The sequence below is a fragment of the Lynx rufus genome, unplaced genomic scaffold (assembly GCF_022079265.1).
Source record: "Lynx rufus isolate CCGP_SWC_20201006 ecotype Redwood Valley unplaced genomic scaffold, mLynRuf1.p SCAF_3, whole genome shotgun sequence".
Classification (NCBI taxonomy): Eukaryota; Metazoa; Chordata; class Mammalia; order Carnivora; family Felidae; genus Lynx; species Lynx rufus.
In genome coordinates, this window is record NW_025814845.1 from 475592 (window position 1) to 490944 (window position 15353).

At 58.9% G+C, this 15353-nt stretch overlaps 1 protein-coding gene across 1 annotated transcript in view; it reads right to left on the bottom strand.

Annotated features, from left to right (window-relative positions):
* The window catches only part of SORCS2 (sortilin related VPS10 domain containing receptor 2), a 458118-nt gene that overhangs the window by 52070 nt on the left and 390695 nt on the right, over positions 1-15353 (bottom strand). The window contains exons 7-9 of the mRNA XM_047091738.1: positions 14758-14876; positions 11382-11471; positions 3513-3692 (exon numbers count right to left, since the gene is read on the bottom strand). Coding sequence (XP_046947694.1) covers positions 3513-3692; positions 11382-11471; positions 14758-14876 — 389 coding nt within the window. The remainder of the gene's footprint in view (positions 1-3512; positions 3693-11381; positions 11472-14757; positions 14877-15353) is intronic.

Consider the following 15353-nt stretch of genomic DNA (forward strand, 5'->3'; position numbering starts at 1 on the left):
GGGGGCTTAACCTAACAGAAATCTGTTCCCCCACTGTCTGGAAGCCGGAAGCCCAAAACCGAGGTGTGGGAGGGCTGCGCTCCCTCCAGAGCCTCCAGGGGAGGACCCTCCCTTGTCCCTTCCAGCTTCTGGTGGCTCCCGGTGCCCCGGGCTTGTGTCCACATCTCTTCAACCTCTTCCCTGTCTTCACGTTGTCGCCTTTCTGGGCCCGTATCTCCTCTTCTGTCCCCAAAGGACATTCGTCACCGGATCTGGGGCCCAGTGTGGTCTCGTCTCAAGGGCCTTCACTCAATGACAGCTGCAAAGACTCCTTTTCTAGATGGGGTCTCGGTCACACGTTCCAGGGACTGACATGGCCGTATAGTTTTGGGGTCCCCATTCAGCCCGCTACAAATGGCTGCCCCCCCAACTATGGGCAGGGCTCTTCAGGGACAGGGACAAGACTGGGATCCCCTGAACCCCGTTCCTAGCCCAGCACAGAGACACCTTGGGACGGGACAGGCCGTGGAGCATGCCCCTGTCTGTGGCCCCCTGGCCCTGGTCGCCCTCCCCCTGCCACCGTCACTCGTGCTGTCTCCCCCAGCCGGCTGGGATGTGCAGCAGCTGTGAAGACGCCTTGCAGAACCGGGTCTGGGGGGAGCACAGCGGCCTCCCCGGAGGCTCTGCAGGGAGGGGCCTGGGGGGGTGGTTCCTGCAAGTAGCTTCTAGCAAATGGCACTGGGCCTGGGCTGTGTTCCTCTGAGTCCTCTAGCGGGGATGTGAACCCTGACGAATGATTACAGTCATTACTTTCTCGGGGAAAATGGTTCCGTGCTGCTTGCTAACAGCTCAGAGGTGAATGCTGAGCCTTGGGTCTCTCTGGGAGGCCACTTCCCAGGCCGAGAAACCCCACTGCCTGCCCCAGGCTCCCGCTGGCTCGTTGGCTCGCAGCGGGGACGCCCTCAGCCCTGCAGGCCTGGCAGGCCCACCGTCCAGCAGTTACTGTAACTGGGGCACTTTCTCACGGGCGGGGGCTCCCCGAGGGCAAGGAAAGGAGGGAGAGCGAGAAGGTGAAAGACGGAGCAAGGGCGTGCTAGCTAGGAGTTTGGGGCCAAGCGTGGGGTGGACAGGCCCGGGCTGGTTCCGGATTCCTTGCTGATTCCCGGGTCTGTGCGGGCAGGTCGCTGACCTTCTCTGAGCTTCGGGCTCCTGACCTGGAAATGGGCTGAGTGGCCCCCTGCCCAGCTCCGGTGTGGACTAGAGCAGAGGAGGGGACCGGCCGTGACAGGCCGTCCAGGCGGGGAACAGCGTGACTGACGTCTGTGGCATCCAGGCACAGAATGAGATAGTGCAGGGTTGAGGCCCCCCGCGTGGGAGCCAGGAGCCCCCGCTCAGAGCCTCCGATCGGCCTCGGTGTCAGGGGACAGCAAGTGCAGGGGGAGACAGCTGAGGAGAGACCCCAGGGAGTGCACAGGGGGAGAGGCAGGGAGGCGGGGATGCTCGGGGCTGAGAGGGAGCAGGAGTCCCAGGATCTGTCCCTCAGGCCAAACCCCGCCCTGCATGGGCGCACGGCCGGGAATGGCTTTACAGACAGCGGCCTGCGATTGCGTCCGTGATGAGAACCGCGAACACTGTTCCCCAGTCAGCAAAATATCCCTCCCCAAAGCATCCTTCTTCTCTGTTAGTAGGCCTGTATTACAAAGAAGTCATACCCCATTTTTGGATTTTTAATTTCATCAGAAAGAGTAAGTCTGTCTCCTGCTCTAAACGCACCTACGTAGCATCTTCCTGGCCTGCGAAGCCTCAAATATCTGGTGCTTTACACTTTGCAGATATATCTGCAGACCTGAGATACAGCATTCGTGATTGGGTGGGAGTAGGAGGGAAAAAGAGGGGAGGGGAGATGAGGGGAGGGAGGGGAGGGGAGAGGGGAGGGGGAGGGGAGAGGAGAGGGGGAGGGGAAGGGGAGAGGAAGAGAGGGGAGGGGAGAGGAGGGGAGATGAGAGGAGGGGAGGGGAGGAGAGAAGAGAGGGGGAGGGGGGCGGAGTGGAGGGGAGGGGAGGAGAGAGGAGGGGAGGGGAGAGGAGAGGGGGAGGGGAGAGGAAGAGAGGGGAGGGGAGAGGAGGGGAGATGAGAGGAGGGGAGGGGAGGAGAGAAGAGAGGGGGAGGGAGGCGGAGTGGAGGGGAGGGGAGGGGAGAGGAGGGGAGGGGAGAGGAGGGGAGGGGAGAAGAGAGAAGGGGAGAGGAAGAGAGGGGAGGGGAGAGGAGGGGAGAAGAGAGAAGGGGAGAGGAAGAGAGAAGAGAGGGGGAGGGGGGCAGAGTGGAGGGGAGGGGAGGGGAGAGGACGGGAGGGGAGAGGAGGGGAGGGGAGGAGAGAAGAGAGAAGGGGAGGGGAGGGAAGGGGAGGGGAGGGAAGGGGAGAGAAGTGGAGAGGAGAGGGGGGAGAGAAGGGGAGGGGAGAGGAGGGGAGAGGAGGGGAGGGAGGGGAGTTGGAGGGGAAGGTAGGGGAGAGGAGGGAAGAAAAGTGGAGGAGAGGGGGGAGAGAAGGGGAGGGGAGAGGAGGGGAGGGGAGGGAAAAGAGGGGAGGGGAGGGAAGAGAAGGGGAGGGGAGGGGAGAGGAGGGGAGGGGAGAGGAGGGGAGGGGAGGGGAGAGGAGGGGAGATGAGAGGAGGGGAGGGGAGGAGAGAAGAGAGGGGGAGGGGGGTGGAGTGGAGGGGAGGGGAGGAGAGAGGAGGGGAGGGGAGAGGAGGGGAGGGGAGAGGAGGGGAGGGGAGGGGAGGGGAGAGGAGGGGAGGAGAGAAGAGAGAAGGGGAGAGGAAGAGAGGGGAGGGGAGGGGAGAGGAGGGGAGGGGAGGGGAGGGGAGAGGAGGGGAGGAGAGAAGAGAGAAGGGGAGAGGAAGAGAGGGGAGGGGAGAGGAGGGGAGAAGAGAGAAGGGGAGAGGAAGAGTGAAGAGAGGGGGAGGGGGGCGGAGTGGAGGGGACGGGAGGGGAGAGAACGGGAGGGGAGAGGAGGAGAGGGGAGGAGAGAAGAGAGAAGGGGAGGGGAGGGAAGGGGAGGGGAGGGAAGGGGAGAGAAGTGGAGAGGAGAGGGGGGAGAGAAGGGGAGGGGAGAGGAGGGGAGGGGAGGGGAGAGGAGGGGAGGGAGGGGAGTTGGAGGGGAAGGTAGGGGAGAGGAGGGAAGAAGAGTGGAGGAGAGGGGAGGGGAGGGGAGGGAAGGGAAAAGAGGGGAGGGGAGGGAAGAGAAGGGGAGGGGAGGGGAGAGGAGGGGAGGGGAGAGGAGGGGAGGGGAGTAGAGGAGGAGTGGAGGAGAGAGGAGGGGAGGGGAAGGGAGTAGAGGAGGAGTGGAGGAGAGAGGAGGGGAGGGGAGGGGAGTAGAGGAGGAGTGGAGGAGAGAGGAGGGGAGGGGAGGGGAGGGGAGGGAAGAGGAGGGGAGAGGAGGTGAGGTGAGGGGAGTGGAGGGGAGGGGAGGGGAGGGAACGAGGATGGGGTGACAACTAACACCCGGCGCCCCCGGGTCCCGCCCTGGCGCCCACCTCGAGGATGTCGATGAGCACGCTGTCCTCGGCCTGCCGGGAGCTGCGCACGTCCTCCAGGACGAGCGAGTAGTGCACGCCGCGCGTGTCCGACTGGTACAGGTTGTAGGTGTCCGTCTGGTGCCACTCCTGAACCGCCACAAACACCTGGCTCTCGTCCGTGCTGATGATCTGCAGATCCTGGGGACGCGGCGGGGGAGAGCGCAGGTCAGCGGTGCAGAGGGGAGGTGGGTGTGGGCGAGTGAGCCTGAGGGACTGGGCAGGCCTGGGGTGCCGGGCATGGCTCTCTGGGAGCCATGCCGACCTAGGCCTCCAACCTGCTGCTGCCCTCAGCTCTGTGACCTTGGTCCGCCCCCGGGTCTCTGTCTTCCCACCTGCAAAATGGGGGTGACGTTCCAGCCCTCCGGACTGGCTCGTGGGAGGGATGCCCACAGGGGGCTATCTGCCCGTCTCTCCCCGCCATGCACGCCGTGCACCCCCAGACGTCGGGAAGCACCCCGAGGGGTGACCTCTGCGAGGCAGGGGATGGGCCTCCCCTCCCCCAGGCCCATCCTGAGGGTCGGACCAGTCATCCGTTGGTTCCTTCACTCAGCGCATGTTCATGAGGCGCCGTTCATAAGGACCATAAGGTGCTGGTCCAGGCACTCGGGCTCAGCGGGGAGCCACGGGCGGGCTCTGCCCTCGGGAACATTCCCCCCCCGCGGTGGGAGGACTGGGTTAAGTCACTCCCCAGTCCTCTCGAGGCTCAGCTCCAGGTTTTACAATTCAGAAGCAAAACAAAACCCACTGACGTAAGAAGGAAGAAAAGGGGACCCAGGGCCACCCTTGGCTCCGCTTTTCTTTTCTCTCCCGGCCAGCGCCCAGTCCTGCGTGGGAGCCCCTTGAAAAGGGCCATTTCAAAGCCATAACAAGCTTTTACTCCCCGGCGGGTGCCGTTCTTCCTTTCTATCACTCTGACTTTCATTACCCTGCTGGCAGTGCGGCTGCCCGGCTCTGCCAACGGGCGGATGAGGCGGGTGAGGCCAGCCAGCTCCTGCAGAGGCGAGGCCGACCCCCCGCCCCCGCCCAGTTTGGGGGTACACTTCTCTCTACGCCTTCTCATCTGCTATCAGGGCCAGCATAGACAGAGGAAGCTGGTTTCTCTAAGAACGGACGGAGTCCCTGTTCGTCCACGGGACGTGGCCTCCAGCGAGAGACAAGATCTGGCCGCCCGGGGTAGGACGCAGGGCTGATGGCCCCCTGCCTGCCCTCCCTGCGCAGCCCCCGAGAAGGGGCTTTGCAGAAAGGGGAGGCAGCGTTGTGAAGCATCGGGAGGTCCCCGGCAGCATGACCTGGGGCCCTTTGTCTACACCGGAAATCTAACACGCGGAAATGACTGGAACCAAGAAGCTCGTCACCAGGCAGGGAGCGTCCATGACACAGGACAGTAGGGTGGCAGGGCACAGGGACCGACACACGCAGGACCCGGCACTACAAGCAAGTGGACCACTGCTCCCGTCTCCTGCCTCCCTTCCCCTATCTGTCGGCTCGCGGCCACAGGCCGAGCTGCACTGTGTCCACGGGGTTTGCGCAATCCGCCGCCCCAGTGGGGAAGGTGTTCCACGGGCCAGCGCTGCTGGGCCGTGCTCAGGCGGTGCCGGTGGCGATCACGTGGTAAGTGACCGACATCTGCTGTGGCATTAATCCCAACCTCATCTCCTCTGCACCTAGGTAAGCGCATTTGGGGGAATGCTTACTATGATCTGGGAAACAAAGAAAAACGTAGGAAGTGGCCAGAAGTTGCCAGCAATGCCGTCCCTAGAGAGACCTGATCCCACCATTTAAAAATGTTCACTTTGGGGCGCCTGGGGGGCTCAATCGGTTGAGCGTCCGACTTCGGCTCGGGTCATGATCTCACAGTTTGTGAGTCCGAGTCCCGCGTCAGGCTCTGTGCTGACGGCTCGGAGCCTGGAGCCCGCTTCGGATTCTGAGTCTCCCTCTCTCTGCCCCTTCCCCAGCTCACACTCCATCTGTCTCTCTCTCAAAAATAAACATTTACAAAAATTTTTAAACAAAAATAAAAACGTTCACTTTCGGGCCTTTTCCCACGTGTGATTCATAGGTTTTTCTTCCCACGTACAGCGTGCAGCTCTCTCTTCCACCTTATACGGGGAGATTTCCCTCCGTCATTCGAATTAAGCATACACACTTTTTGATGACGGCATATTGTCGTCATTGTGGGCGTACCACGTTTCACCGAAGCATTTCCCCACTGGCGAGCCATTGGCGTCTCCAACATTATGTGCAGGACAGTCGTGAACATCCCTAGACATAGGTCTCCTCCTCTCAGATCACATCCTGAACATAAATTCTAAGGGGAAATTGTTGCACTGGAGAGTAGGAACGTTTTTAAAGCTCTTACACGTGTTCCATGACGGTCTGAGAGTTTATACGAATTCCTTCCCCACTGGCCTGGCTAAAAGGATGCTCATTTCATGCCATGCATGCCGATATTGAGAATGGTCTTTTAAAAAAACCTTTGCTGGGGCGCCTGGGTGGCGCAGTCGGTTGAGCGTCCGACTTCAGCCAGGTCACGGTCTCGCGGTCCGGGAGTTCGAGCCCCGCGTCAGGCTCTGGGCTGATGGCTCAGAGCCTGGAGCCTGTTTCCGATTCTGTGTCTCCCTCTCTCTCTGCCCCTCCCCCGTTCATGCTCTGTCTCTCTCTATCCCAAAAATAAATAAATGTTGAAAAAAAAATTTTAAAAAAACCTTTGCTGATTAGAGACCATGACAAAAGACCAGAGAGAAGAGATAAAAAAAACATGCAGTGTTTGCTCACATCTGGATTTATGTTATTCTATCTCTGAAAAGAAAAGTTAGGAGCCAGAGAGACACGTGTTGACTCCATTTTCAAAAAAAGGACGCGAAAAACAATCAGATCTATGTACACACGTCTGTGGACGTATTTGTAGATACATGTAGATGTGTCTGTCTCCGTATTTGTACGGCCTGGAGAGAGACGTGGAAGGAAATACCAAAGTCGCCAATATTTGTTACCAGGTAGAATTAGGTTTGGTTGCATGTGACAGAAACTAGAAAAGAAAAGTTGGTTCAAACAAGCCAGCTCCTTCCCCCCCCATGTAAAAAAGCCTGCAGGTGCACGGTCTGTTATGGAAGTTCTAACATGTCACCAGGGACAGAGGCTCCTCTTGGGTCATCATCCCGCTGTCTCACGACATGGCCCTCGTCCTCATGGTTCGCGATGATGGTCAGAGTTGCGGCCATCATGCTGACGTGCGAGCAGCAGGAAGGAGGAAGGAAAGAGGGAGACAGAGGCTTGCCTTTAGAGGGGGGCTCTGAGAAGTCTCCCACGGCAACCCCACTTCTGTATGTGGCGGCCAGACGTTAGAGACGTGACCACGTGTTGGCTGCAAGGGGAGCTGGGAAATGTGGTCTTGTGCTGGGAAGCAATGTACCAGCTAAAAGTGGGGGGTTGTTAAAGCAGAGGCTCAGGGGAAGAATGGATACTGAGAAGTCTCTACGAGTTGTACACCTGTTACCTTGAGGGACAAAGAGGCAAGATTGTCGTGGAAACAGGGAATGGGGAGGCCAGAAGGTAGAAACAGCATATATGCCTGTAGTGTTTCTTTAAATGGCTTCCCTGCCCCCTCTCGGTCCCCTGTCCTTCTGGGACACCCACACACATACGTTGGTCACTTGCTGCTGTCCCACTGGTGTGCCTCTCCTCAACCCATCTTCCTCCCTGTCCCTCAGACTCCGTAACGTCAACGGTCCTACCTGGGAGTCTTCCTTCCGTCTGTTCAAACCTCCCTCCAAGCCAACTTGTGAATTTTGCATTTCCAACGTTGTCCCTCCTAGCCACAGAATTTATTTTTGGTTCCTTTTCATGTTTTCTATTTCTTGGTTATTTCTATTTTGCTCATTTTTACATTGTTTCCTTGACCCGCTTCATGGTTTCCCTCTCTTTGAGCGTCTTTGGGACAATTGTATTAAAGTCTTTGTCTGGTAGGTTTGCCATCTGGTATTGTCAGGGACAGCTTCTGTCGCTTTCTCCTTTGATCGGATCGTACGTTTTTTATGCCTTGTAATTTGTTGTTGTTGAAAACTGGACACTGGAAACTAATAATGTGCTAACTCTGGAAACCAGATTCTCTCCCTTCCTTGCGTTTGGTTTTCTGTTTCTGCACCAGGGATCCGTCGGAGCTAAAAAGTTAAGTTCTTCTCAGATCTTTTGTGAGGCTGAGCCATTCCCCTGGGGCACGCACGGTGACTTTTCTAAACTCCAACAGGCGTGTGGTTGCTTGTGAGTGTCGTAGTCCCTAAATCTCTGCTCCCAAAAGGGGACAAGAGGGGACACAGAAGAGGGTGGGGGCTGGAAGCAGGCTCTGGCCCGCTGCTGGCTGCAGTGACGGCTTCCCGCCAGGATGCTACAGCTCCGTGATGAGAAGCAGCCATCAACTCCCAGCACAGACCCCCAGGATTGGGAGAACGGGGTCCCCATGGCCATCCTGGCTCCCGGTGTCCACGCTGCTCACGCGAGCCCTGCCACGAGGCTGCGGCGGGCGGGGTGGGGTGGCTGCTATCACAGAAGAGCTAAAATTGCAGAAATGAGCCCGGATTCACTATCCTCACGGTCGCCTGGACGCTGCAAGCCTCCGAACAGACCCCAGAGTTCCAACACAGCTGCACCACGAGACGCCCCAGGAGCCACCGTCGCCCAAGTGGGAAGACGCAGGGCTGGCGCTTCCGGCCCCTCCCCCAGCCCCCGTGGCCTTCGTTCTTACGCTTCATGCTTTCATTTTATTTTATAAAGGTTATTACAAATAAAAGGCTATTTTACTTGGAAGTAAATTTGCATTTGGTTTATGCTTATGAAAGTTTGCACATAACTGATGGTCTTTTGGATTTCTCTCCTCTTGTCTGTTTACAGCCTTTGTCTATTTATTTTTTCTGTTAAGGAAGGTGGTATTTTTTTTTTTTAAATCATTACAAGTAAATAATTCAAGCAAAGGGCACTGGCATGCCTAATCAAGCCTGGTCGCCTTTTGTAGTTTCGCAGGCAGTGAAAGGAGAGTCGCGTGGTACGAGTCACGCCATTTAAAGTACAAGGGATGTGGAAAGAAGGGACACGACACAAAAAATCTGGCCGAGCTCTGTTGAAACTGGTCTATTCCGACTTTGCCGGTGGCAAGGTGGAACCTTTTAGGAAGCAGCCCAGCTGCACAAATATTTAAATCCGTTGTCTAGAAGTTCTTCTTAGACTTGAACTTGAGAAAATAAAGACATACCCGCAGGCACAATAGGTAAGCATTGCCGCCTTGTTGGAAACGACCAAGGGCCCAACCACAGAAATCTGGCTTAAACGAGGTACGGTCTCCTCCACGGGCAGTTCTACAGTCACTGACAGTGGGTCTCCAGCACCATCCCGGGAAAATTTTCATGATATCACGTCGGCTGTACACGGAATGCCTGCTCTGATTCAGCTACGCGAAAGTCACTGGGGCATGTGGCCAAGGACTGTAAGAAGAACCAAACAGGGGCCAGGCGGACAGGATGGGGACGGGGGACAGGGGACAGGATGGGGGACAGGGATGGGGGGCGGGGATGGGGGAAGGGGGACTGGCACAGGGGCTGGGTAACCGGGGAGGGAGCCTCCTCTCTGCTCTAATTTCTATTGCCTTCCTGATGTTTCTACAGCAATTAAAGGGGGGAAAAACGGAGTTGGTTTGAGGGGAGGAAACAGACAGGAGCTACAAATTCATCATGAAACAACACAATCTGATTAGGAAATTCCACTGGCCGGTTCTACAGATTGTTGGTGGGAAACCCTGGGGTCTGGCTGCGCCCCTGAATTTGGTGAAGAGGAAACAGGCCTGCTGTCTGTCTGGGCAAAGCGCTCCAACATGATACGAGGTCTTGACCCCGCGGGGCGCCAGGGGGGCAGGGAGTGCTCCCTGAGGGCAACCCAGTTCACCCATCATCCTCAACTGCCTGTCACCGGGTCCCGGGCACGGCCCCGAGACAGCGTAGTCCGTGCCCGTGCAAAAGCCACGATGCGAACGGGCTCCTGGTCTCCCCTTGAAACCGATCGCACGGGGGCATGTACGCGTCACATTTCTGCCGCCCACTTGGGACGCGAGGGCCGTGTCTCCCATCACAGCCTCGCAATTCTTTCCGACGGCCCCCTTTTCCCACAGAAATGGGGAAGAAGGAAGGTAGCAGGTAACGTTACCCTTAAGGTCCTGCGGGGGGACAGGAGGACCCCACCGATGACTTTGAGAAACACGCACTTCATCACCCCCACCCCCTCCCCGGGCAGGCAAGGACTCCGAGGTCCAGGAGGCGCGGCCAGAGCTCAAGGTCACGGAGGTCATGGCTTGTGGCATAGGCTGAGAACCCCTTCAGACGTCGGCCCCGGAGAGGGTCAGAAACCGCCCACAGTCCCAGTGTCACAGGGGAGCAGGGAGGGGCCGGGCATCCACCTAACCCCTCCTTGCCTGGTGTCCCCCTCCCCAACTCCAGGGCACGGGGCCACAACGCAGGAGGCTTCTGATGCTGCTGCAGTCCCGGGGGAGGAGGGAGGAAGAGCCTCAGAAGCTGAAAAGGCCCCCTCACTCCCCAGGGACGACACCAACCAACCCCTCTGCCCTTAATGAAACCATTAGCCTTTCATTTACGGACTCAGCCAAGCCTGGAGTTAATCTATGCAACTTGCTCCTTTTCGCTCTTTCTTTTCTTTTCCATTTCCCCCCTTTTCTTTTATCAAGGAGAAGTTTTAAAAAGTTTTCTTATAGCTTAAAAAAAAACCCATGTATTTTTCTCATTCATGGCTCAGGAGAGGTGTTCTGGTGCCCAGCGCAGCACAGCACAGGTGCGGAGGACTTTACAGCAATGCACAGCCCCCAGAGCAAAGATCTCGTCTCCTCATCATCCTCTGCCTTAAGCCAGGCTCCCTCCTGCCCCAGGGCCTTTGCACAAGCCCGGCCCTCCACCTGTGCAGCTTTCCCACGACCTTTAGACTTCAGAGGAAATGTCCCCTCAGGGAAGTCCCCCCACTTCCTCACCCTCTGTCTCTGCCTCTCCCTCCCTCACAGGGCAGAGCACAGCCTGCAACTATGTTGGACATTTGCCTGTTTCCTCTCTGAAAACCCCACGAGAGCAGGAACTGGGGTATCTGTTCCACAGCTGTGGCATCAGATCCCAGCTTATACTTGATGCTCAATAAATACGTGTGGGAGAACGGCTGCTCCAGTCTGCACCTCTGAATTATAAGCACCGAGGATAGAGGTCTGCGAAGCGGGCCATCCGATGTCTTCTGGAGGGAGATGTGGCATGAGGCTGGTCTCAGACTCACAGGGACCTGGGTTGAGACCAGCTTCGGTTTCTTACTAGCTGTGTGACCTCACACAGGTTACTGAGCCTCTCTGAATATCAACCAGAGATTTGAAATGGGATGGGAATACCACCAGCGGGGGGGTGGGGGGGCACGGTGGAGTCTGGCCCTGAGGCACGGCTGGGGGGGCAGGGTCTAGGCCGCCCCCAACCCCCCCCACACCTGCCCAGCAAAGGGGAAGGAAGTGGCATTAATTGAGCACCCGTAGCCATACTAGGCGGCTGGAATGCAGAGGTGAGTAGAACAGAAACTGCCCCGTGCCTGCAAACCCCAGATGAAAGGAGGAGATGGGTGTGGGGGATCCCCAGCTCCCTGAGGTCGGAAGGAGGCCCTAAGACCAGATGGAGCTGGGCGCACGTGAGGCCGGAGCGGACAGCGTGCGAGGAGGCTGGCTGCAGGAGGCACAGTCGCACTGGCAGACGGGGCAGCGCGGGTTGGGACCTGGCCACGGGGCCGGGCGCGGGGGACCCCTCTTACCTGGGGCAGCGCGTACTTTGGAAGCTTCATCAGGACAAACTCGTTGCGACGGTAAGAGACGTAATATTTGGTCCGGTTTGTTGCGGTGGCCTAACGGGATGGAAGAAGACAAACCCAGGGAGCTGTTGCAGTCAAGCCGGGCCACGAGCGGACGAGTGGGACGCTCTAAATCGCGCGTCAGCTGGCGAGAACGCCCCGTGACTTTGCTCACACCTGCTCTGCGCGAGATGGAAAGACTCGTCCTCATCCTTCAAAGCCCGACACCAAACGTCCACCCTCTGGGACGTCTTCTCCACCTCCGTCTGTGAGAACCAACCTCCGTCCCCACGCTCTCCCAGCACCCATTTCCCAAATCCAAGCGACGGAAGGTGGAAGGGGTTCTTTGCCCCAGAACTCCTCTTCGGGAGGGTGCGCGGAGGGCCACCGGGGGGAGGACCAGACTGGCCAAAGGCGAGCTCAAGCCACGAAACGACCAGCGAAGCGCGAGGCATGAGCCGTGGAACAGGAGGCAACGCTCGCTGAGGCCGCCCGCACACTGTGCTCGTTTCCGTCTCAAAGATGAGAAAACCGAGGCACAGAGATAGTGAGTTGTCTTCCGTGGGAGACGACAGGAGAGCCAGGAAAGGAGAGGCTCTCTAGGGGATGCGGCAAGGAGAAGAGTGGGGGCGGGGGGAGAGGGGCAGGGGGGCAGCCGCCGGACGAGGGCAGAGGGCGGTGGCTGGGGGGACGATGGGTGACATCTACATCTCACCGTATGTGCGTGCCTGTGGGTGTGCACCCATGCACGTGTGTGAGTGTGAACGTGTGACCCCCCCGGGTGTGTTCACCATGTGCATGCACGTGGGGGGGTGTCTTCTATGTCTGAGTGAGCACGAGTTTTGTGTGTGTGTGTGTGTGTGTGTGCAGATGTATGTACATGGCAATGCAGGTCACTGCTTAGGAGCATAGGCCACCATGCGTCACTGGCCGGGCTCGAATGCCAGCCCCGCCATCTGTAAACCAGGTGGCCTTGGGAAAGTTTTTTTGAGCCTCGTTTCCCCGCTATAAATGAGGAGGACAGTGTCAGAAACTACGCGATGGGGCAGTCATGGGGAGCAGGATCTGGGAAGCATGTGGGGCGGCCCCAAGGCCCCAGGAGGACGCAAAGAGCTACTGGACTTATTATTAGTAATCAACAAACTATAACAGGCTCACAATGTGCAAAGCATCATGACTACAAGGATGAAGAGATTTCTCTAGGCAATTCTATCCTGAGGGCAAGGGACTGTGCGGTCTGCGGTGGTCTGGCCCTCAGGGCCCCCAGAGCAGGGAGTATTGGGATGGGGGACGCGTGGGGGTCCTGGGAGCTGAGAGAGAGAGTGCCCTGGGGTGGGAGAGGCCAGGCAGACTTCCTGGAGGAGGAGATAGCACTCTGCTTCCTCAGAAGGAAGAGCCAAGCAGCCCAGAGGCAGACCTGCTTAGCAGGTGGGGGAGGACTCTGGAGAGAGTGGCTGAGAGAGGTCGGTGCCCCTTCTCAGAGCCCCGTCTGCCAGCTGCTGAGCTCCCCCGATGGAGCAGAAGGCAGGGCCGGGCTTGGCAGCCCTCTTGGCCTCGAGAAGTTCAGGTTCACTGGGGAGCCCTGTGGGCGGATGCTCAGCCAGCCAGGGCGGGCCAGGCCCATTCCTGCCAGGAGCTGGTGGTGAAGACAGCGGGGTCTTCCGGGGCCCCGGTGCAGAAAGAAGGAGGCCTGCAGACATGGTGACCTTCCTCATCCACCGGCCACGGGGGGAGGGGGCTTGTGGGGTGGGCAGAACCACCGGTATCCCTGAGATGTGAATGCGACTTTTAACCCAGGGAACAGAACGCACTAAACACAGCCTCATCCTTCATACAGGAGTCTGACCCCGCCCCCCGGGTGCCACAGCGTTTCTTCCCCAAATGGCGGGTCACCGGCCACATCCAGCAGGCCCTCTCCCCACGTGAACGCAGCTGGCGTCCGTCCCAGGCCTCCAGGCGGCCAGGACCTGTCACGCCCATTTTACGGCTCAGCGAGTAGAGGCTCAGAGGTGGAATGATGGCTCTTCCCAAAGCCAGCCGTGGCACCGTTAGGTTCAGACCCCCACCTGTCTGTCCCCTGCAAAGGAACCAGCACCAAGAGCCGCTCAGCACCTCCAGGGGGGACCCAGGAAGCGGACTTCCAGGTTCATCACATACTTTGTTGGTGGTGAGGGCTGGTGGGAGGGGCCACCAGGCACCTGCCGGGTCCTCCGAGGACCAAGAAGGCAGGGAAGAGAGCAGAGCAGGGGAGGCAGGGCTAGCTCAAACCCGCCCAAGATCAGTCCCTCCAAGTTGGGGGTTAAGACAGCTTTTCTGGGCAGCTTTGGAGAAAGATGGGAACCAGAGCAGGACAGGAGGCGGATGGACGTCTGCGGCCCCTGACGGCCTGAGCAGGTGCTGGGGGCCCCCGGTGCTCATGGGGCAGGGTGTGCCCCTGTCCCACATCGACAGTGTCACCGGCCACTGCTCAGACCAGGCCACCATGACCGTGAGGAATGGAGACCAAGCCCCAGCTGCAGTCCCGTCCGAGCTCAGGCAGAGCAAACCCCAGGGATGAGCAGGCGCCCCGACTGTGGTGAGCGGGGACTGCTTCTTCTCCCACCTTCCATGTGGCCTGGTTGAGCCCCGCTCCTTACAGATCAGATTTATCCATACGCTCGTGCGCAGCAAGCCCCTGTGTCCTTGTGTGGACGAGGCAGCTGCGGTGATGAAACGTCCCCGAGACAGGGCAAAGAGGAGGCTGAGTGCGGAGGGAGCCTTGGCATTTATCTCGTGGGGTCCCAGGGGGCAGGACAGGGGCTACCAGATGAGAGTAGAGCCAACGCTTTGTGCCAGAATGAACTTTCTAAAGGTCTGAGCTATCCAGGAGGGGGACAGGCTGGTTTTGAAGGAGGGAGCTCCTCATCAGGAGAAGGAATCAAGAAGCGGTATGATCGGTTATTCACTGGAGTTTCTGAATGGTCAGACCACATGGTTCTTAAGGGTGGTCCCGACCGTGACCTGAGAACCCACGTGTACGGGCAATGACCAGACAGCCCCTATCAGTCCCAAAGTCAGTGGAACCAACAGGAGCAAACTGGGCTTGGGCTCGGGGCCCCCGAGCCGTGGGAGGTTGCTGACGGGCAGAGGCGGGGAGGGGCAGGGAGCGGCATCCCTGCCTCAAGGCTGTGGCTTTGTGGGGCCCTGGTGGGGGGTGCCAGCAGCACGCGGTGAGTGAAGTAGCCTTGGGAGGAAAAGAGCCACTTTCTCGCCTCCCGTCCGAGCGACTGTATCTCCCCCGGCGTGGCTGACACTCCATGCCACCTGCTGCCCGCTGGCAGAGGCCGAGCCGCAGCCTTACCTTAAAGAAGATGTAGTCGTCCTGCACAGTCAGAGAACTGTGGTCAATGCGGCCTGGGAACAAAGCCGTCAGCGTCTTGTCGGAGCAGTTGTGGATCCGGCAGGTGACGTAGCGAAACCCTGCGGGAGACAAGAGCCAGCACTCGGCGCAGGAAACCTCAAACTCCCAGACTCTTGCCGAAGGACGCGTCAGACACAGCCTCAGACGCGATGCAACGCCGACCCGTTCTTGGCTCCGTCGGATAGCACGGCTGCGGGTTTGGCCTGCGGGTCTGAGTCTCAGGGGGCCCGTCCTGTGGCCGCACCTGCCGCTAAGAGGTGGCCCCTTACGCCTGGCGCGCTTTGCATCCTCCAGACTGTGCTGTCGTGGCCCCATCTTACGGAGGAGGAAACTGAGGCAGAGAGGGAGGTTGGGGAACGTGTCTAAAGCTGGGCCGCCCGGCCTGCCGCCAGCTTCTCGTAAGGGACGAGCCATGGCACAATGGCAGAAAACCCGAGGGCCGCCGAGCGGACCCCTGAGGGGGAATGTCCGCTGGCCCCGGGCTAAAGTCGTGCGGGCGGGTGAGTGCCCACCTTCTGCTCACTGCTTCATGCCAT